At 44.5% G+C, this 21,208-nt stretch overlaps 1 protein-coding gene across 3 annotated transcripts in view; it reads left to right on the forward strand.

Moving 5' to 3' along the window:
• The first annotated feature begins 18,340 nt into the window (after positions 1-18,340).
• The window catches only part of CLUH (clustered mitochondria homolog), a 34,395-nt gene continuing 31,527 nt past the window's right edge, over positions 18,341-21,208 (forward strand). For 2 of the 3 annotated variants that reach the window (XM_027861850.1, XM_027861851.1), the window contains exon 1: positions 18,420-18,440. Coding sequence is in view for 1 of the 3 variants with exons in the window: in XM_027861849.1 (XP_027717650.1) it covers positions 18,341-18,440 (100 nt within the window). In the remaining 2 variants the exon portion in view is untranslated. Of the gene's footprint in view, positions 18,441-21,208 lie in introns of all 3 variants that reach the window. The other variant, XM_027861849.1, reaches the window with a different exon arrangement.

The raw sequence follows: 21,208 nt of genomic DNA on the forward strand, positions 1-21,208 counted from the left end.
TATGAGTTGGCCAAGATGGGCCCTGAGATCACTTCCTACACTGTGATTCTATGAATTTTCCTTTCAATATGAAAAAGCCTAGGAGTTCTGGCATAGTGGATAGTGAGAAATCATGTTATAATGGTTTGACTTGGGAAAACCTGTGTTCAAATCTTCACCTCTAACACACTTGTTAGCTGCATAATCATGGCTTAAAAATCACTTAACCTTTTTTTCAGCCTCAGTTTCTTTATCTGTAAAATAAATGGGACAGACTTCATAGCTTCTAAAATTGATTTCAGCTCTAAATCTATGATTCTAACCAGAGGTGTGCTAGAGCCAGCTCTGGAGAGCTGATGGTTAAATTTTCAGTGGGAGCATTTATACCTTGAAAATCATCAAAAGCTATAAATCAGGACTTAATTTATTGTTTTGTTGATTCCCAGGGGTGGAGAACCGACCAGTGCAACCCTTTAATAAAAACATGTGTTCTGTGAAGTTTGGATTCAGTCAAAGGGCCACACTTGAGGACCTAGAGGGCCACATGTGGCCTCAAGGCCACAGGTTCCCCACCCCTGGTAGAGCTTACCAAGCACTTTATGTGCATTATTTCATTTGATTTTCACAACTGACCTGTGAGTTGGTATTGTTAGTATTGTTATAATGCCTATTTTACAGAGGAGGAAACCGAGTCTCGAAGAAAGCAAGTAATTTGCCAAGAGTCACATCTCTAATAACTGGCAGAAGTGGATCTTGATCCTAGGTCTTTCTTATTCCAAGGCCAACATTCTACCTACCAAGCCACATCAGAATCTGGATCCCCCTACTGTTAGTCTATGTCTTTTGTACTATACTCGCCACGACTAATTAGGTTGTTCAGTTACCCAGTACATAGCATCTTAAGTTGCAGCTATCCCTACCTAATGAATCAATAACTGGCTGATTCAGGGCCGGTGGAGCTAAAACTTGCAGTATGCCAAGGAGTGCTAGATGGGATGTTTTTTCCTCTTCCAGTCTCCCATCCTTTCCTCAAATGCCTGGGGGAGGGAAGAAGTGATTTATCCATTCCAGTAAGATGCCCTGCAATAACCCTGGGGTACCATTTTCAATATGGGAAGAAAATAAAGCAGTGGTTCTCAAAGCTTCATCTAAGGACCCTTGGGGATCCCTAAGGGTCTTTTAGGGGGTCCTTTAAGTCAAAACTATTTTTGTAATAATATTAAGGTGTTTTTACTTCTAATGTGGTAAATATCAATAGATATAACACATATAAACAAAAACTGTTCTGGATGGTCATTGATAATTTTTAAGAGTGTAAGGGGATACTGAAACCAAAAAGTTTGAGAATTATTTGGACAGATTATAAGGAGAAAAGAGGGAAAAGAAAGGAAAGGGTGAGAAAGAGGCAACGTGGTCCCATGGGAAGAATACTGGATTTGCCATCAGAAGACCTGGGTTCAAGTCATGGTTTGGTTACAGACTAGTCACAGGATAGTAAGATTCCGAACCTCAGTTTGCTCATGGGTAAAAAATGGAATAATACTAGATTTTCCCTATCTCACAGAGTGAAGAAAGTGCTTTGTAAACTAAGGTCCTCCGTAAGTATTAACTATTTTTATTAAAATAATAACAAAGGAAATGGAGTGGGGAAAAAAGTGGGGAAGGCATTGACTTCTGAGATTCTCAGCCCTGCTCAGCCAGATAATACCTGTAGCAGGGTGTTATAGAGAGTCCTTGGCCCTGTTTGGTTTGACATTTTGAACAACTTCGATGAAGACATAGATGGCTTGTTAATCAAATTTCCCGATGACAGGAATCTGAGAAAACAAGTTAACACATCAGATGACAAAATCTGGAACTAAAGTGATCTCAACATGCTGGAATGATGAGCTGAATAGCTGACTGTGAAATTAAATGGGGAGAATTGTAAAGTCCTGCATTTGGATGAATGCCAAGTGTACAGGAAGAGGAGAGAGACTTGGGGGCCCAGGTGTGTGAAAAACGCTGTGTCAATCAATGATGTGAATATGGCTGCCAAAAAAGTGAATTCTCTCTTGGGTTTCATTGAGAATGACTTACATGTCCACAGTGATTGGCTCCTTATGCTCTGCCCTGGACAATCACGTACAATTCTGAGGACTACATTTTAGAAAGGATATTGACAGACTGGAACAAGTCCAGGGGAGGGCAATCAGGATGGTAAGGGACCTTGAAACTGTGATATACTAGTTACTGTGAAAGGGACTGCAGTGATTTAGTCTGGAGAAGACCTGGGGAAGTTGTGATTATTGTCAAGCCTTCTATATCTATACACACATATACATACAAACACATACACATTCATATACACGTATATATGTATATATGTATGTATGTATACTGTGTTTACTTCTCTGTTCATATTGTGCACAAAAGAAAATGCCATGCCACCATCATCAGTGCCTATGATGAACCATGATGAACCCTGTTAAGATCAAAGAAAAATTTTACCAAGACCCTTATCATCAATGTGCCAAAAGAGGACAAGCTTCTAATTCTGCGTGATTTTAATGCTAGAGTAGGCACAGACTACCAGACATGGCAGGGAGTCCTTGGGAGGAATGAAGTCAGAAACAGCAATAGCAATGGTTACTTACTACTGAAGACTTGTGCATCTCGTGACTTTCTTATCAACAGCACTGTCTTCTGTATTGGTGGATGTACCCTCACATCAAACATTGGCATTTAATAGACTATGTCATTGTAAGGAGAGGAGACAGGATGTGAGAGTGACTAAGGTGATATGTAGCACAGAGTGCTGGACTGATCACAGATTTATCCTCTCCAAGCTAAATATTTGCATTCAATAAAAGCTGCAGCCCCAAAGCAAGGTTTAATGTCAATAGATTAGAGCACCTCTTGGAAGGGTAACGGTTGGTTGCTAACTTGAAGGGATGAATAAATAAATGGCATATCGAAGAAGGGTTAGATTTATTATTATTGATTCCCTAAGAGCAAAACTAGGATTAAGTAAAAGCTACCTGGGAGCTAGGTTTTGAATACCTAACAGTCAGATGTATTTAAAAGTGGAATAAGCTACTTCAGGAGGTCAAAAGCACCAGTGCCCAGTCATAAAAGGTCTGCTATCAGAGACAGATGACTTGCTTTTATGGATATTATGGAGGGAATTCATGTTTCTTGGAAGGTTTGGAATACATGACCTTTAAGGTCCCTTACCATTATTCAGAGTTTCTATTTAGAATTCGCCAACTACTAAGGGTGGGTATGTGGCCCCTCTAAGACTAACGTAAATGTTCCAGACCTCTACTCAGTCACTCCCCCTAGTCTTGGCAGGCTATCCCAAACACAATGGAGAATAGTTTTCACTCTCCAGCTGATCACAGAGATAGAACAGGGCATTTGAAGGCTGTGTGGGACCCAAGAGGAGAAGCTACACCAGATGTCTAGCCCCCTGGGAGACGCAGAGAGGGAAGAAGTGTGGTGTCTGGGTTGGGGGGTGGGGCGGTGGAAACTCTCAGCTGAGTGGGCCCAACAACCATAACAATAATTAGCCAAAGCCTTTTATCCTCTGGAGCTGGAGGCTTTATGTAGGCTAATTAATTAAGCTTCCAACACCCAGCTGAGATAATGCTTTTACTTTATACTTACTTAGCACCTTTCTCCTGGTTACGTGAGAGCTAAGCTCATTATCCCCACACTGAAGATAGAGAAAGTGAGGTCCCCCACCCGTTCCGGCAGAGCAGCCACCTAGGCTGAAGAGCCCAGAGCTTAGCAACCTCCCTTACCCTGGAGAGGTATCTGGCTGGGGTAGGGGTTAGGGGATCTAGCTGTCCACTCCAGCTGCTGAACTGGAGTTCAACCCACAGTCAATGATGGCAAGTACTACAGGAACTCTAAGCTGTGATACTGGGGGATCAGAGAGTGAATTGTGCAGCTTGAATCCTTACTGCTATGGAGGCATTGGGAAGAACAGTGGGGGAAGGGGGGAAGGGAACAAGCATTTATTAAGTGCCTACTATGTGCCAAGCACTTTACAAATATCATTTGATCCTTACAACAATCCTGAGAGGGAGGTACTTTTATTATCCCCATTTTACAGGTGAGGAAACTGAGGCAAATAGAGATTAAGTGTTTAAGGTTGGATTCGAACTCAAATCTTCCTGACTCCAGGCCCAGCACTCTAACCACTCCACTACAACGTACAAGTTCTATTCTCTACCTGGGCCAGGTAATCTCAAACAGAGGAAAAGTTCAGCTTCTAAAGCTACAGGCTAACCCTCCTAACCTCAGGTTCTACTGTCTTGTAAATCTGTGCCCTCAGTCTCGAGGATTAGGGGTAAAAAACTTATTAGCTCAGTGCCTCTTATCCTCCACTGCTTGGATAAAATTCAGAGCATGGGGTCCCCCTGATGGGGGCTTTGGAGATGATTTCCTTTGAATCTTGATATTTTTTTAAAAGTGCACATTTAGACACAGATGGATATACATCACTACCACCATTTAGATTCCCTAATGGTACCAACATAGTCAATGGGTCCAGAACCAAACTAGTCATTCCAGGCCACCCAGAAAATCTGTTCTTCCCTTCCTATTTTCCATCCTTAGTACTACCATCTTCTAAATTACCTAGGATTAAAATCTTAGATTCAGCTTTGAATCATCTCTCTCTGTCTCTCTGTCTCTGTCTCTTCTCCTCCCTGCCTCTCTCTTTCTTCTTATTTCTCCACCTCTACTTCACCTCCAGTCAGTGACCAGGGAAGCCCAGTGATGTCCTAAAAAGAATGTTGGCTTTCTGGAATTAGAGAAACTGGATTTGAATTCCAGCTTTGCCACTTATTAGCTGTGTGACCCTGAGAAAATCACTTGATCTCTCCGGGCCTTGTTTCCTCTTTCTAAAATGGAAGTGAATAATTCCTATATTATATACCTCACAGCTAGGCTGAAGGGTCCTTACGAATGAGATGATTTAGTCCAAAAGCCACATTGTAGAGATAAGAAACCTGAGGCCCATGGAGGTTAGTGACACCCAATGATGACTATAAGTAGTAGAGACAAGAGTGTGGCAGTAGAGAATGCTGGATTTAGAATCACAGGGCTTGAGTTCAAATGAGATTCTGATGCTGTTTGACACTGGGCAAGTCACCTTAGTTGTCTGACCCTTTGTTTTCTCATCAGCAAATTTTTGGAGGGGAGGTGGGGATCAGGTTAGATGACCTCTTAGTCCTTTCTTCTTTTTTAGACTTTTTTTTTTTTTTTTTGGAAGCAATCAGGGTTAAGTGGCTTGCCCAGGGTCACAGAACTAGTAAGTGTCTGAGGCCAGATTTGAACTCAGGTCCTCCTGACTCCAGGGTCAGTGCTCCGTCCACTTCACCACCTAACTGCCCCCAGCTATAAATCTGGTACCCTTTGATCTGATTCAAATACAGATTCTCTGACTCAATTCCACTTTCCTTCACAGTGCCAAGACAATATTCCATCTCCCACCCCGTTGTTTGGATAATGGGCAAAAAACACCATGTCACTGTCAGCCATTGAGACTTTCGATTATATTACAATTAGATTACAATGGTAGTGAGACACATATATAGGAAACACATATGATCACAGTTTCCCATTACTCAGGCACTGCTTGACCATCAAAGTCAGCCATTGAAACCTGGCATGACATAAGTGGATAGAACAATGGACTTGGAGTTAGGAAACCCCAGGGCTGGGATCCCATCTCTGACACTTGTTAGCTGTGGACCCCTGTGGCCACTTAATTTCTCAATGACCAGTTTCCCCATCTGTCAAATAGAGGTCATAGAGTAAATTGGCAGCACCAAATAGAGAAGACATATGTATAGTACTTTGAAAACCTTAAAACCACTATATAAATGGGATCCATTATTGGGAAAGTCTGGTATCGATTGTTTCAGTCAATAAATAAGCATTAATTAATTGTCTACTATGTATCAAGCTCTGTGATCGGTACTGAGGGTACAATGACAAAAATCAAATAATCCTTACCCTCAAGGGGCTTTAAATTGAGGGAGACTCACATTAAATTGAGCATAAATAAAGCTCTTCCGGGGCAGCTAGGTGGCGCAGTGGATAGAGCACCGGTCCTGAAGTCAGGAGGACCTGAGTTCAAATTCGGCCTCAGACCAAACACTTGACACTTACTAGCTGTGTGACCCTGGGCAAGTCACTTAACCCTAATTGCCTAAAAAAAAAAAAAAAAAAAATTTAAAAAAACAACAACTATGTAGCTAATGAGCCCCCACTGGGTATGCTTCTCTTTAAATGTTAACTAGTAAATACAATTAGCTCTAAGCAAAGGTATTTATTTATTTACTAAGATGACATAATAACAGCAGCTATAAAATATTCCCTCCATAAACATATGGCTTACTGTCTCACTGATACATACAGCATCTTTGGAAAGAGTGGGCAAAAACTTACATTGCAATGGTAGTGAAGCACATATATAGGAAACACATATGACCACAGCTTCTCATTACTCAGGCTCTGCCTGACCTTACAGGCTTCTCTTCCTTGTGAAGTACCCACAAAGCTCTCCCCAAATGCAATGTCTCTGTTATGCATGTTACTCAGCTGGGTTCCCAAGGTCTGATCCTTTCTGCAGATCAATTATTGCTGGGACCCACTATCTCTTGAGTCCACAGTCACCTTTCTTCTTTGCTGCCAGAGGTCATGCTTCTTGAAGCTGCTTCCTGCATCTAATGACTATCTCTCTGTGTGTCTGTCTGAGGGGTAGACCTCTAGTGCTTTGACTGTGCCTTCAGCTCTCTTAAACTGACACTCCAGATGGTGGATGGAGTATCTCCTTCTGGATGAGTCGTTCTGTTGCCAGGTGGGCCATGCTGTCAAACTCCCAACTGTTGGAAGGCTCAGCTGGAGAAAGCCCGAAGGGCAGGGTCAGTTTTTAGTTTGTCTAATGACCAGGTTTTAATTCACTAAAAGGGACTTCTTTGAACCTCATAAAGGAATTATCTAGCCTGGTTTTGTTTTTCCAGTTAGTGTTATACTAGTGTAACACTTTTATTGACCCATAATCAAAGAAAGAAATAGATCCTAGGCTTTTAAAGCTTCCCCCCCCCCCCCAGGTATATAAAAATACAGCATTTATCAAGCTCTTATTATGGGAGAGGAGAGGAGAGAAGAGAAGACAGGAGGGGAGGGGAGGGGAAGGGAGGGGAGGGGAGGGGAAGGGAGGGGAGAGGAGAGGAGAGTCACTGCTTAAAGAGGCCTATTCATTGAATGGGCCTTGCCTCACTCCAAGTGAGAACCTGAAAAGACCTTAGCTTAAAAAGGCCAAGGTCTCCCACTGCATCCTGGGCCATCTCCAGTCATCCTGATCCATATCTGGCCACTGGACCCAGATGGCTCTGGAGGAGAAAATGAGGCTAGTGACTTTGTACAGCCCTCCCTCACGCAAATCAAAATCAACTGCAAGTCATGTCATCATCTCCCTGAAGGACAAGCCACATACAACCACAACTACACAATCACGTTCTGGGCATTGTGTTAAGCACTGAAGTTACAAACACAAACAAGACAGTCAGGACCCTCCAGGAGCCTACAGTTTAATGGGGGTGGTGGTGGTGGTGGAAGGCAACACATAAAGGGGTGCTAGAAAGGGAAACACAAGGTGGAAAAGCATACCCACACTGAGGACATGGTCAGATAGCCAGGAAGTGAAGTGGAGATTTGGGCCTTGACAAGGTAAGTCAAAAGCTCACCTATCACAGTTAGGGGATTTAGAGACTAAGGCCAAGTATTAGTACTGACACCAAGGATCGTATTGATGTCCCGATAATGTATTCATTAATTCAATCAATCAAATCAGTCAATAAACATTTATTAAGTGCCTTTTGTGTGCCAGGTGTTGCACTTAGCCTGGGGATACAAAAAAGAGGGAAAAGACCGCCCTTACCCTCAGGAAGCTAATTCAGGCTCTTATTATTTTTCAACTACTTTATTGCAACTGCCTCCCAAGTGGTCTCCGGCTTCTAGGCTCCAATCCATTCTGCTCACCATTAATTCAAAAATAATTTTCTTAAGGCAAATCTGCCTTCATGCCAGTCCCTTGCTCAAAAGCTTCCCATAGCTCCCCATTGTCTACTGAACAAAGTCTGCACTCCTGTATTTAAAACTCTCTACAACCTAGCCTTACTGCACTTTTTGAAGCTTATCTACTCTGAATTCCCTACCTTCGGCCAAACTGGATTACTCAGTGTTCTTTATTTTATATCTTTTTATTTTTAGGCAATTGGGGTTAAGTGACTTGCCCAGGGTCACACAGCTAGGAGGTGTTAAGTGTTTGGTCTGAGATTAGATTTGAACTCAGATCCTCCCGACTTCAGGGCTGGTGCTCTATCCGCTGTGCCACCTACCTGCCCCAACTCAGTGTTCTTTAAATAGGCCTTTGAGTATTCCTTCACTGTATTCAGTCTACCTGGAATTCCTTCTCCCTACATTTCCACCTATTAAAATCCTAGAGATTTTATAGCTGGCTACCAAGCCAGGAAGACCTGGGTTCAAGTCTGGTCTCACTCTTTGGGTTAAGATCCGTACCTGATTGTAAACTCCTATCTCTAGGACCCATTGAAGTCTTGTAATTTGAAAGCTTCCTTTCAAATATAGCTCCTGTTACTTTCTATCTATACAAAGTTCCCTGAGTCCTCTACTTCCCCCTCTTTAAAATTACTTTGTATCTATTTATCTGTGTAGTGGAGGTATTCTCTTCAAAAATTTTAATAGTATTTAATTTTTCCAATTACATGTAAAAACAACTTCCAACATTCATTTCTTAAAAATTTTTAGTTCCAAAAACACCCAATTTTTTTTGAGTTCCAAATTTTCTCCCTCCCTCCCTGACCTTCACCCTTCCTAAGATAATAAGCAATCTGACATAGTCTATACGTGTGCATTCATGCAAAACGTATTTTCATATCAGTCATCTTTTGAAAGAAGAAACAGACCAAAGGACAAAAAAAAAAAAACCCATGAAAAAATAAAGAAAGTGAAAATAATACGCTTCGATCTGCATTCAGACTCCAATTCTTTCTCTGGAAGTGGATAGCATTTTTCATCATGAATCCTTCGGAATTGTCTAAGATCACTGTATTGCTGAGAAAAGCTGTCATTCATAATTGATCATTGCACAATGTTGCTGTTACTGTGTACATGTTCTCCTGGTTCTGTTCATTCTCTTTGCATGAGTTCATTTAAGTCTTTCCAGGTTTTTCTGAAATCTGCCTGCTCATTTCTTATAGCACAATAGTTTTCCATTACATTCATATTTCACAACTTGTTCAGCCCTCCCCCAATTGGTGGGCCCCCCCCCCCCCCCCAACTTCCAACCTTTCGCCACTGCTATAAACACCTTTGTACAAGTAGGTCCTTTTCCCTTTTTTTTTTTTTTTTTTTGGTCTCCCTGGGATATAGACCCAGCAGTGGAACCACTGGATCAAAGGGCGTGCATAGCCTGATTTCCTTTGGGCAAAGCAAAGGAGGTAATCTCATGTGTAAACTCTCTGAGGGCAGGGATTGTATCTTTTTCTTTGTATCCCTAAAGAGTAGCTCCTGGCCTACTAGGGATTAAGTATTACCTCACTAAAAGTTTTTGTGTGAATTAAATTGAGTTTCACTGATCTTATTTTGTTTCAACTTTTTATCTCTAGTCAGTTTCTTCTACCTAGAAAGGGTTCAATAAATGTTTGTTTGAATAAATGAACTTTCTCATACATCATTTCTATAGGACTTGATATTTTCTGCTCTTTTAAAAAAACATTATCAATTATATACTCTTGGGTCAGCTAGGTGGCACAGTGGATAAAGCACTGGGCCTGGAGTCAGGAGGACCTGAGTCCAAATATGGCCTCAGAACAGACACTTGATACTTATTAGCTGTGTGACCCTGGGCAAGTCACTTAACCCCAATTGCCTCACCAAAAAAAAAAAAAAAAAGAAAGAAAAAAATTATATACTCTTCCTCATCTCACCCTCCAAACAAGACACTGGTCTTGTCTGGAAACGTATGTCTTATTCTAGGGATAGGGAACCTGCGGCCTCGAGGCCACTTAGGGCCTTCTAGGTCCTCAAATGCGGCCAAATCCTGCGCTTGAGGTTCTAGAGGGCACTTGGGGCCTAGTGGTCTTGAGGCCGCAGGTTCCCACCTCTGCCTTATTCTAAACTTAATTGTCCACCAGCACCTCCCTGCCACAGTGAGAAGCATGCTTCACCTGCTGGAAACTCCCCAAAGAACTTTCATATCTGTGGTCTTGAGGCAAGAAAGGCAAGTTTTATTTATTTATTATAGGACAAACAGTCACAGAGGGTTTATGTGAATTGCCTAAGGCATTCAAAGAATCCTGGGTGGAGCCAGGACTAGAAACCAGGTCTCTTGGCTCCTCGCCTCATGCAGGGATTCTGTAGAATACAGGAGTGCTGGTTTTGGGGTGAGAGGACCTGGCTTAGAATCCTCCTTCGGTCACCTAGTTAGTGCCTGTCCAGCTTGGGATGTCATCTTCACCTCTCTGGGCCTGTTTCTTCATCTGTGAAATGGGTTGGATTGGATGACCTCTAAAGTCCCTCTCAACTTTCAATCTGGGATCTTACCAGTTGTCTCCTTAAACAAGGAGGTTTCTTAAAGTGGCTGTTCCTGAAGGGAAGGATTTCCTCAACATTGGGATAAATACATTGTATCTCACATTTCACCCCTATCAAGGCTGCAGGTCTCTGGACTGGACTCTATCATGGCCCCCAGAAACTTCATCAGGGAAACTCGTTATCCTTCAAGATTTCTTCAGTCTTGGTGCTCACATCTCTTCTAACCCTCAGTACCCTCTGCCCCTCTGATTGAGGGCTGAAGCAAGCCTCCCAAAGCCTCAGTTTTAAAGAGGGCTCCTTTGGCCTAGACTCCATCATCCCCTGCCCCAATTTTCCTCTCCTTCAACAGCTTTTTAGTATCTTCCATGCGTTGTGTTCCCCCATTCGATTTTAAGCTTCTTAAGCATGGAGTCTGTCTTTCTTTTTACATTTTCTATTTTTAATCCTTAACACTTAGCAGCATGCATGGCACATAGTATATGCTTAATAAATGTTTGCTGACTGACTGGTTGACTACCAAAAAAAAAAAAAAATCAGGCGATGGAAAACAAGATTGGAATCCAACCACCTTGGAGATACTGGACCTCACACAGGCTCCACCAGCTGCTGGGATTTGTGTCCCATACAGTTTAGCACCAATTATAAACTCTTCTTCACAACTTGGCGCCTTCTGATTTTTCCGGTCACCTCACACATGTACTTATACTCTGACTAGGCAGCTATTAGCCTTACCATTCCTGACACGTGACACTTCATCTCTTATCTCTTCCCCTTTTCGATGGCTATCCCCCTATGCCTAGAATGCTTTCTTCCCCAACTCCAATTCTCAGAATTCCTGGCTTCCTCAGCTTAAAAGACAACTTCTTCAGGAGACCTTTCCAGACCCCTCAGCTGCTGATGCCTAGCTCTCTAGGACACTTTCAATCTGATCAATAGGTATATTATATAAGTAATTATTTTTTTTGCCATCAAGAAGGTTAATTTCTTTTTATTATTATTATTAATTTATTTTGATTTATCAACAATCACTTCCATATGCTTTTGAGTTTTAAATTTTTCTCCCCCTCCCTCCCTCCTTCCCTCCCCAAGATGCCACGCAATCTGATATAATCTATACATATACATTCCTATTAAACATATTTTCACATTAGTGATGTTGTAAAAATTAAAACTAATAGGAGGAACCACCAGAAAGAGGAAACAAAACACAACAGAAGAAAAAAAAATAGCAGATAGTATGCTTCGATCTGCATTCAAACTCCATAGTTCTTTCTTTGGATGTGGATAGCATTTTCCATCATGAGGCCTTTGGAGATGTCTTAGATCTTTGCATTGCTGAGAAGGGTTAAGTCTATCAATATTAGTCATCGCACAATGTGGCTGTTACTGTTTACAATGTTCTCCTGATTCTGCTCACTTCACTCAACATCAGACCATACAAGTCTTTCCAGGTTTTTCTGAAGTCTGCCTGTTCATCATTTCTTATAGCACAATAATATTCCATTACATCCATATATCACATTCATAGTTATGATTACTATCTGTGTCTTTCTCTCCATCCTTCCCCCCCATTTATGCTTTTCTTTCTCCCTTTCCCACCTCATTAGTGTTTTGTTTTTGACCACACCTCCCTCAGTCTCACCTCTCTTCTATTAGCCCCCTCCCTTTTCTTCCCCTTTACCCTTACTACTTCTTCCCTCCTTTCTATCTCCCCTCCCTTTTCTTTCCCCTTTTCCCTCCTACTGCCTATAGAGCAAGTTAGATTTCTATACCTAACTGATGAGAGTAAGGTTCAAACAATGCTCATCTCCCTCCTTTCTTTCCCTCTGCTGTAATAGGTTTTTGTGCCCTTTCCTGTAATGTAATTTACCTTTGTCTGTCTCCTCCTTTCCTTTTCTCTCAGTACATTTTCTTAGTTAGATCAGATTAATTCCACTTACTTGGATCCATTTAACCCGCTTGATTAGATTTTTTTTTAATCATTACAAAAAAGTCAATTTATACTCACCCCCTTTATGTATACCCCTTTAACATGCTGTAATAACAATACAGTTACAAGTGTCATCTTCCTTTGTAGGGATGTAAACAGTTTGCCCTTATTAATAATATGTTGTTTCTTTCTGTCCCATTTACCTTTCTATGTCTCTCTTGAGTCTTGTATTTGAAAATCAAATTTTCTGTTGAGCTCTGGTTTTTTTATCAGGAAGGTTTGGAAGTCTCCTATTTCATTGAATATCCATCTCCTCCCCTGAAAGATCATGCTTATTTTTGCTGGGTTATAAGTAAGTATTTTGTATAAGATAAGTATAACTACTTATCTGTCTTTTAAAAAAATAAATTTAGAAATTTTGAGTTTCTAATTTTCTTTTTCCTTCCATTCCTCCACCCATTGAAAAGGCAAACAACATATCAATTATACACATGAAATCCTGCAAAACATATTTCTATATTAGTCATGTTACAAGAAAAAGAAAGTGAAAAAAGTATACTTCAATTGTACTCAGAGTTCCTCAGCTCTCTCTGCATAGCATTTTCATCATTAGTCCTTCACAATTGTCTTGTATCATACTGATCAGAGTAGTTAAGTCTGATCATCATTACAATATTGTTGTTACTGTGTACAGTGTTCTCTTGGTTCTGCTCAGTTCACTTTGCATCAGTTCATATAAGTCTTCCCAGGTTTTTCTGAAACCATCCTGTTCATCATTTCTTATGGCACAATAGTATTCCATTACAATCATATACTACAACATTCCCACAATTATATACCACAGCCATTCCCCAACTGAAAGACATCCCCTCAATTTCCAGTTCTTTGCCACCATCAAAAAGAGCTGCTATAAATATTTTTGTACAGATAGGCTTTTCCCCCTTTTTTTCTTTGATTTCTTTGGGGAACAGACCTAGCAGTGATATTTCTGGGTCAAAGGGTATGCACAGTTTTATAAACTTTTAGGCATAGTTCCAAATTGCTCTCCAGAATGGCTGGAACAATTCACAATACCACCAATAGTGCATTGGGTGGCTCAGAGAAGAGAGTGCTGGGCCTGGAGTCAGGAAGATCTATACTTACTAATTGTGACCCTGGGCAAGTCACTTCACTTTTGTTTGTCCTTATCCACCACATAAGGAAATGGCAAACCAATCTAATATTTCTTCCAGAAAAACCCCATGGACAATATGGTCTAAGGAGTCATGAAGAGTCAGACACAATTAAAAGACTGAACAACAACAACCTTCAACAGTTGTTATTTCTTTTTCCTATTAGGTTAGCCAATCTGATAGGTATGAGGTGGTACCTCAGTGTTGTTTTAATTTGTATTTATCTAATTAATTGTGATTTAGAGCATTTTTTCATGACTATAATTAGCTTTGATTTCTTCTTCTAAAAACTACCTACTCATTTCTTTTGACAATTTATCAATTGCGGAATGACTCTTATTTTTATAATTTTTAAATAATTTTTATAATTTTGACTCATTAGAGAAATGAGTCCTTTATCAGAGAAACTTGATGTAAACCCTTCTCCCCTCCTCCCCCAGTTTCCTGCTTTCATTCTGATCTTGGGTAGATTCATCTTGTTTGTTCAAACAAACTTTTTAATTTAATGTAATCAAAATTATCCATTTTATATCTGGTGATCTTCTCTATCTCTTGTTTGGGCATGAAGTCTTCTCTCATTCATAGATCTGACAGGTAAAATTTTCCATGCTCCCCTAATTTGCTTATATAACCCATTATGTCTAAATCATATGACCATTTTGACCTTATCTTGATATGTGGTGTGAGATGTTTGTCTATACCTAGTTTCTGCCAAAGTACTTTCCAGTTTTCCCAGCAATTTTTGTCAGATAGTGAGTTCTTGACCCCAAAACCTGAATCTTTGGGTTTATCAAACACTAGGTTATTATGGTCAGTAGATTACTATATGAATTGTGTACCTAATTTATCCTACTGATCCACCACTCCATTTCTTAGCCCGTACTGGACTGTTTTGATGATTACCACTTGTACTACAGTTTTCAAACATGGTACAGCCACGCTGCCTCCCTTCACATTTTTTTTCATTAATTCCCTAGATATTTTTGACCTTTTGTTCTTCCAAATGAATTTTGTTATTATTTTTTTCTAGCTTTATAAAATAATTCTTTGGTAGTTTGATATGACACTGAATAAATAAATTAAGTAGAATTGTCATTTTTATCCTATTGGCTTGACCTACCCATGAACAATTACTATTTCTCCAGTTGTTTAGATCTGTCTTTATTTTGTGAAAAGTGTTTTGTAATTGTATTTTTATAGTTCCTGTGTTTGTCTTGACAACATTAACTTTCTTTTTCTACCTCTTCTTGTCGGATTTTGTTGATGATATATGGAAATGTTGATAATTTATATGGGTTTATTTTATATCCTGCAACTTTGCCAAAGTTGTTAATTGTTTCAAGCACTTTTTAGTTGATTCTCTAGGATTCTTTAAGTATACCTTCATATCGTCTCCAAAGAATGATAATTTTGTTTCCTGATCACCTACTCTTATTCCTTTAATTTCTTTTTCTTGTCTTATAGTTATAGTTAGCATTTCTAGTATAGTATTGAATACTAGTGGTGATAATGGACATCCTGATGTTATTGGGAAGCTTCTAGTTTATCCCCATTACAGATAATGCTTATTTTTGGTTTTAAATACCTTTTTTTTTTTTTTAAGGAAAGTTCCATTGATTCCTATGATTTCTAGTGTTGTGGTTTTGTTTTTTTTTACAGCTGCTTTTAGTGGTCTTTATACACAAGAAAAATGAATGTTTTGCATTTCATTTTTGTCCTTTTTTGAAAGTTTTAAAATTATTTTTAAAGCTCCCCCTCCCCCAAAAGTGCATTTTAATCCATTTCTTTTTTTCCCACACATTATAAACACTCAGATACAGTCCATGGAATGTCTTCTCTGTGCTTGAATCGGCTGGCTGGGAACCCCACCAGGGTCAGGGCTCTGAACTCCATTGACCACCTTGCCAGGCCCCCTTCCTCCACTGTCAAGAGGAAGGAAGTGGCTGGAAGCTTTTTTGTGCCTCTCTCCCCTCCACACAGCCACTCCCCCACATGCCCCAATAAAGTTTAAATCTGTATATATAGAGAGAGCTAGACTTGGCTGTGGGGACTCAGTGGTCCTGCAGACACTATGCTCTTCCAGACTTAAGCTGAACTCAGCTGCAGGCTTCCTCTGCTTAAATAACTCTTTAAAATAAATCGCAAATATAATTATCTTTCTTTAAAAATAGTTTCATATTCTCCAATCTGGCTGCCTGAACAATCTTAACTCCAAGCTGGGTTTTGTTTTTTTTTTTAAGGCAATTGGTGACTTGCCCAGGGTCACAAAGCTAGTAAGCATCTGAGGTCAAATTTGAACTCAGGTCCTCCTGACTCCAAGGCTGGTGCTCTATTCACTGCACCATCTAGCTGCCCAATTTCTTGTGTTTTTTAATAGGAATGAGTGTTGTATTTTGTCAAAAGTTTTTTCTGCATCTATTGAGATAACCATGATTTTTGTTGTTTTTGTTATTGATATGGTCAGTTATGCTGATAGTTTTCCTAATACTGAACCAGCTCGGCACATGCTTGACATTAAGTGCTCAATAAATACTTATTGATTGTTGATTGACTAATTAGTGATTTAGAATTGAAGCCCCCAGAGAGGCTAGGGCTGAATATATGCATCTGCATAGACATAATTGAACCCTGGGGAACTGATGAGATTAGAAAGAAAAAGAGTGTGGATAAGGAGAGGAGAGGGCCCAGAGAGAGCTTTGAAGAACACCTATTGTTATGGAGCAGAACAAGGACAAAGAGGTCATCAGCTGAGAGAGAGGGGATTGAGTTTGGTGTGGGAGGTTTGAGGAGGTATGATAAGCTCTGGAATAGCCTGCAGTGTGGAGCACGATAAAGATAGCTAGCTAGCTAGATCATTTAGTCAGTACTTACTATGAACCAGACAGTGTCAAGCCTGGGAGGATACACGTACAAACCAGCAAGACAATCTTAGACCTCAAGGTGGCAGCTAAGCGGCCCAGTGGTTACAGGACTGGACTTGGGAGTTAGGAAGATCTGAATTTGAATGTGACTTCAGACAGACCTTTTAATAGCTGAACGATCCTGGGTTAGTCATTTGACAGTTCTCAGCCTCAGTTTCCTCATCTGTAAGATAATAACAGCACCTACCTTACAGAATTGTTGTGAAGATCACATGAGACAATATTAATGGGGAAAGAAAACACAGGAAAGGGAGCAAGAAGGGGGAGGGGGAGGATAGCGTGTTGAAGGCGGTGGAGACATCCAGGAAGTAGCATGAGGCTTGATAAGGGAAGGCTCACCTAGCAGAGCCCGGTGGCTGGGGACAGAGTCCAAGGTTCTGGGAGAATAATAAAGGCAGGCAGCATGGCGTGAAGATGGCTGGGAAGTCATTTAGGGAAGAGAAGAGAAATGAGCTTCTCAAGGGGACTTTTTTTTTTTGGTGGCCTTTCTTTATATCTCCAGCCCTTTAGCATAATTCCTGGCACATAGTTGGTATCTAATGACTTGACTTAAAACAAAAACAAACCAAACCCCAAACCAAAACGCCTCCTGGCCCAGGTGAGATTAGAGAACCGAGAAGAGGCAGCTCTGGCCAACTCTGCCTTTTGTCATTTTGCGTGATTTTGACAATGTCAGTTTCACTCTCTGCGCCTCTGCTTCCTGGTGTATAAAACGAGAGACTTGGCTAAGCTGACCCTTGGGGAGTCCCAAAGTCCATCTGTGTCCAGCAGAAGCCTAGAGGAGGGCTGGATTCAAGCTGGGAGCAAGAGGGAGCACCCCCTCCGGCATCCCGGGTCTATACGACCAGGAAGGCAGAAGAGATGGCCCTCTGTGCTCCCGTCCATCCCCAAATTCACCAAGTATCCAATCATCGCTAAGCCTAGGACGCTTCGCCCCATCTGAGCCCCGATCCGGGCGAAAGCCAGAGCCTGCGAAGGGCAGTCCTGTGAACCGAGGAGCGGGAGCAGTTTGCAGGGGGTCGCGCCTCTGACTGCAGAGACCGTGGGAGCTGCTGAAGGCTTTGGAGCAGGCACGTGGGGGGTCCAGATCTGTGTCCTGGGGAAGATGGAGCGGAGCCGAAAGAGACTTGGAGGCAGACTGATTCCTCACTCCTCCTGTGATCTTGGACGAGCCCCTTCCCCATTGCTCCCGACCCCCGTCTGAGTCTTAGTTTTTCCTTTGGTGACCTGAGGAAGTTGCGTTAGGCACCCTGAATTTCCCTTCCAGCCCCAGCCTGTCCAAGTGGAAGGACACAGGTTACGGCCTGGGGGAAGGTTCTTGCATTTGCCTTCAGCTCAAGGTCACGCCGGAAGCCCCTCCCCTAGAAGTCTCTAGCCCCGAGCGTGTCTTCACCGGCCCGCCCCAGGCGCCCTTCCGAGGCAGCGCATGTCCCTTTAAGGCGTTCGGCAGCCGGGCGTGCGCGAGGCATTTTGTCCTCGGCCGGCCACCGTGCGCAGGGGCGGTGTGGGGGCGGGGCCGAGGCCGGGGCGGGGAGCGGCGGCGGCGGGGTCAAGGGTGACGCCGCGCACCACGTGGGCCGCTGCCTGACTCCGTCCTTCCCCGCAGGAGTCGCCGCGGCGCCAGGGCGCTCGGCTTGGGTTACAGGCGCGGCCCGAGCGAGCGCGGACGGTCCAGCGGAGCCCCAGCCGAGCCCGAGCGCGAGCCCCAGCACCGGCCCGCCATGGTCATCAAGACGGACGAGCTGCCGCCCGCCGCCCCCGCCGAGGGCCCCCGGGAGCCCGGCCCGCAGGGCGGCGGGAAGGCCCGACCGGGCCCGGCCGGTGAGCGGGGAGGGAGCGCGGGGCGGGGCCGGCAGGGCTCTCCCCCGACACCCCCTCCGAGACCCCCCGGGTCCGACCTGGGACTCTTCTCACCAGCCTTTCCCCTGAGCCTCGGTCTGAGACACCCCTAGACTTGAGCCTTTCCTGTCTTCCTCTCGACCTTGGAACCCTCTCCCGGTCTTTCCCTGAGGACGCCCCCAGGCTTCACTCCCCCGTCTCCTTCCGTCTTTGGACCCCCTCTCTGCCTTTCCCTGACCCCCCCATCTGAGCCCCTCCCCCCCCGGCTTCAGCCTCTCTGTCTCTTTCCGTCTTTGGATCCCCTCTCTGCTTTTCCCTGACACGCCAATCTGAGGCTCCCCCAGGCTTCAGCCCCCCTGTCTCCCCCCGACCTTGGACCCCCTCTCTGCCTTTCCCTGACACACCGATCTGAGACCCCCCCCACTTCAGCCTCACCGTCTCCCACCACCACCACCTTAGATCTCTCTCCCCTGCCTTTCCCCACCCCAATATGAGACCCTTCCCCCACTTGAGCATCCCGTTTCCCAACCTTATGTCCCTCCCCCACATTCCTGGCCTTTCCCTGGTTACCCCCAGACCTCCCCGGCCCTAATATTTCTGCGCCTTCTCTTGTCTCCCCCTATTTGCCCATGGACCCTAATCCTCCCAGGCCTCCTCCCCCCTCGGCATCCTTGCACTTGCTCTCAGACCCATGTTGTCCCTGCACCCCCCTCCACCAGCTCCTTCACCTTCCCTGGGCTGCCCAGCTCCCTTCCCTCCTCCCCTTGACCCCCTCCCTCTGCCTCGCACTGGACCCTCCCCTCCTAGACGTAGCCTCTCTATCTCGCTACCCTTCCACCTCTGGCCTCGGTTATGAGGAGGGGGCTGGGCTAGCCTGGGCCCTGGGGCTGAGTGGGGCCTGCTGGGCTTTCCTGCCCCACCCCCTTCCTGAAGGTCACCTTCACCACCCACCGGGCTGGACCCTTCCTCCAGCAGCGGCCCAGGGGAGGCAGAGGGTCACCCCTCTATCTCCCATTCTTGTGCTGTCCCATCAGGGGATCCCTGCCCCCCCCAACTCTGCACGTGGTCCCCCCCCCCCCCCCTGTTAAAGGGACATGGTCTAGATAGATGTTCCCCCTCCTCCCCTTTCTGCTCCCAGGGCCTTCCAGTGGGGACAGGGGATACCTGGCTGCAGTGGGGTGGGGGTGGGCGGCTGTCTTGTGGTTTCCTTGAGCATTTTGGCAGCTGTCATCCATCCAGGCCAGGGGATTGTGGGGACTAGTGTGTGGTAGTGGGGCTGTCCCTTCCCTGCCCCCTCTCCTTCTGCCCAGAACCACTTGGGCCTTTGCTGTTTGCCCTCCACCCGCAAGGGTCACTCTCCTCGTGTGGTGGGGGCCACAAGGGGGATCCGTGGAGGCCTGGTCCGTGGTCCCTTGCCCTGCTGCCAGGCCTATACAGTCTGTAGGCCTGTGCTTGCTGATAGGCCCCAAGTGTTAGCTTGTGGAAATGCCAGAGGCTCCTGGGGCCCTCTCCAGGCAGAAAGCCATCCCCCTGCCCCAAACTGCCGGGTGTCCTCTGTCCTTCCCCCTCTGCCCCACTTCTCTGACAGTGAGGGTCCTGGTTCCCTCAGTGCTTTAGGGGTTCATTTGTTGTGGCCCACGCTCCTCTTGCTTCCACACTTCCCTCTTTGGTGGGAGTGATGGATGTGTGTTGGGGAAGGGGAGGAGACCGGCCCTGTGCTTCTGAGTTTTTTAGTGTTTAGCACAGTGCCTGACACACAGTGAGTGCTGAATGGGGCCTGGTGATCCCAGCTCTGTTCCCCTGCATGGGGGAGCTGATCTGACTCCGAAGCCAAGACCAAGATCCTCTGCCAAGGGTCTGCCCATCCCTTGGTTTTCAGTGGATGGTTGGAGGCTGGCCAGGACCCTGTCCTCCAGACCCACTTAGGTCTAGTCTTTGCAGTGACCCCTCTTCTCCCAAGCACTTTCTGTGGTTGATATGAGGCTCAGGTGTGACCTTCATGTCGCTATGGGCCTGGGCAGCTTTTTAAGGATAGAGTGAATTTCTGGACATGGTTTTTCTGGGTGGGGGAGCCCTAAGGGCTTCTTGGTTCAGTACATGTGCTTTCCTTGTTGAGTGTCCCTGTTCCGTAGTGTGTGGAGCCAGGCTGGGAGGAACCTCTTGGATTTATGCTTTTTTTCCCTTTCCTATGGTTTCATCTTGGCCTGGCCCTGGGGAACATGGAGGGATGGGGGTGGCAGGGAAGGCATTTGCATCCTAACTTGATCATTAACCCACTGTATTGCGAAAAATGGGTCAGCTCCAGAGCTGCTGTTTTTAAACCAAAGTTCACTGGTGTGGATTCCCCCCCCCCCCCCCCCCCCGCCACTTTTCTCCACTCCCTTCTTTCCTCCCCTCCTTCCTCTCCTCCCATCACGGAACCCATCCCAGTGGGGCAGGTGTCAGCCAAGAAGGGAGTGGCAGGGGTGGGGCCAGCTTTCTCTGACTTTCACCTGAGTCCCTTCTGCCCATCTTTGGCCCACCTAGTCTTGTGCTACCAGAGTCTTTGAGGACCTGGGCCTCACAACTCCTTCCTAGTTCTGGGATGCCATGGAGTGAACATCCTAAGTCCCTGAGCCTGGGTTGCCCAGTTAGGGTTCAGCCAGTCTATGTGGGCTCCTCATTCTACCCTGGTGTTTGTTAGAGTAGGGAGTGTGCCTTCTGGCTCTCTCCCAGTCCTCTTTTTCCTAGAGGAGTGAGTGAGCTCTACC

This window comes from Vombatus ursinus, unplaced genomic scaffold, assembly GCF_900497805.2.
Source record: "Vombatus ursinus unplaced genomic scaffold, bare-nosed wombat genome assembly UNPS02014768.1, whole genome shotgun sequence".
NCBI classification, from domain to species: Eukaryota; Metazoa; Chordata; class Mammalia; order Diprotodontia; family Vombatidae; genus Vombatus; species Vombatus ursinus.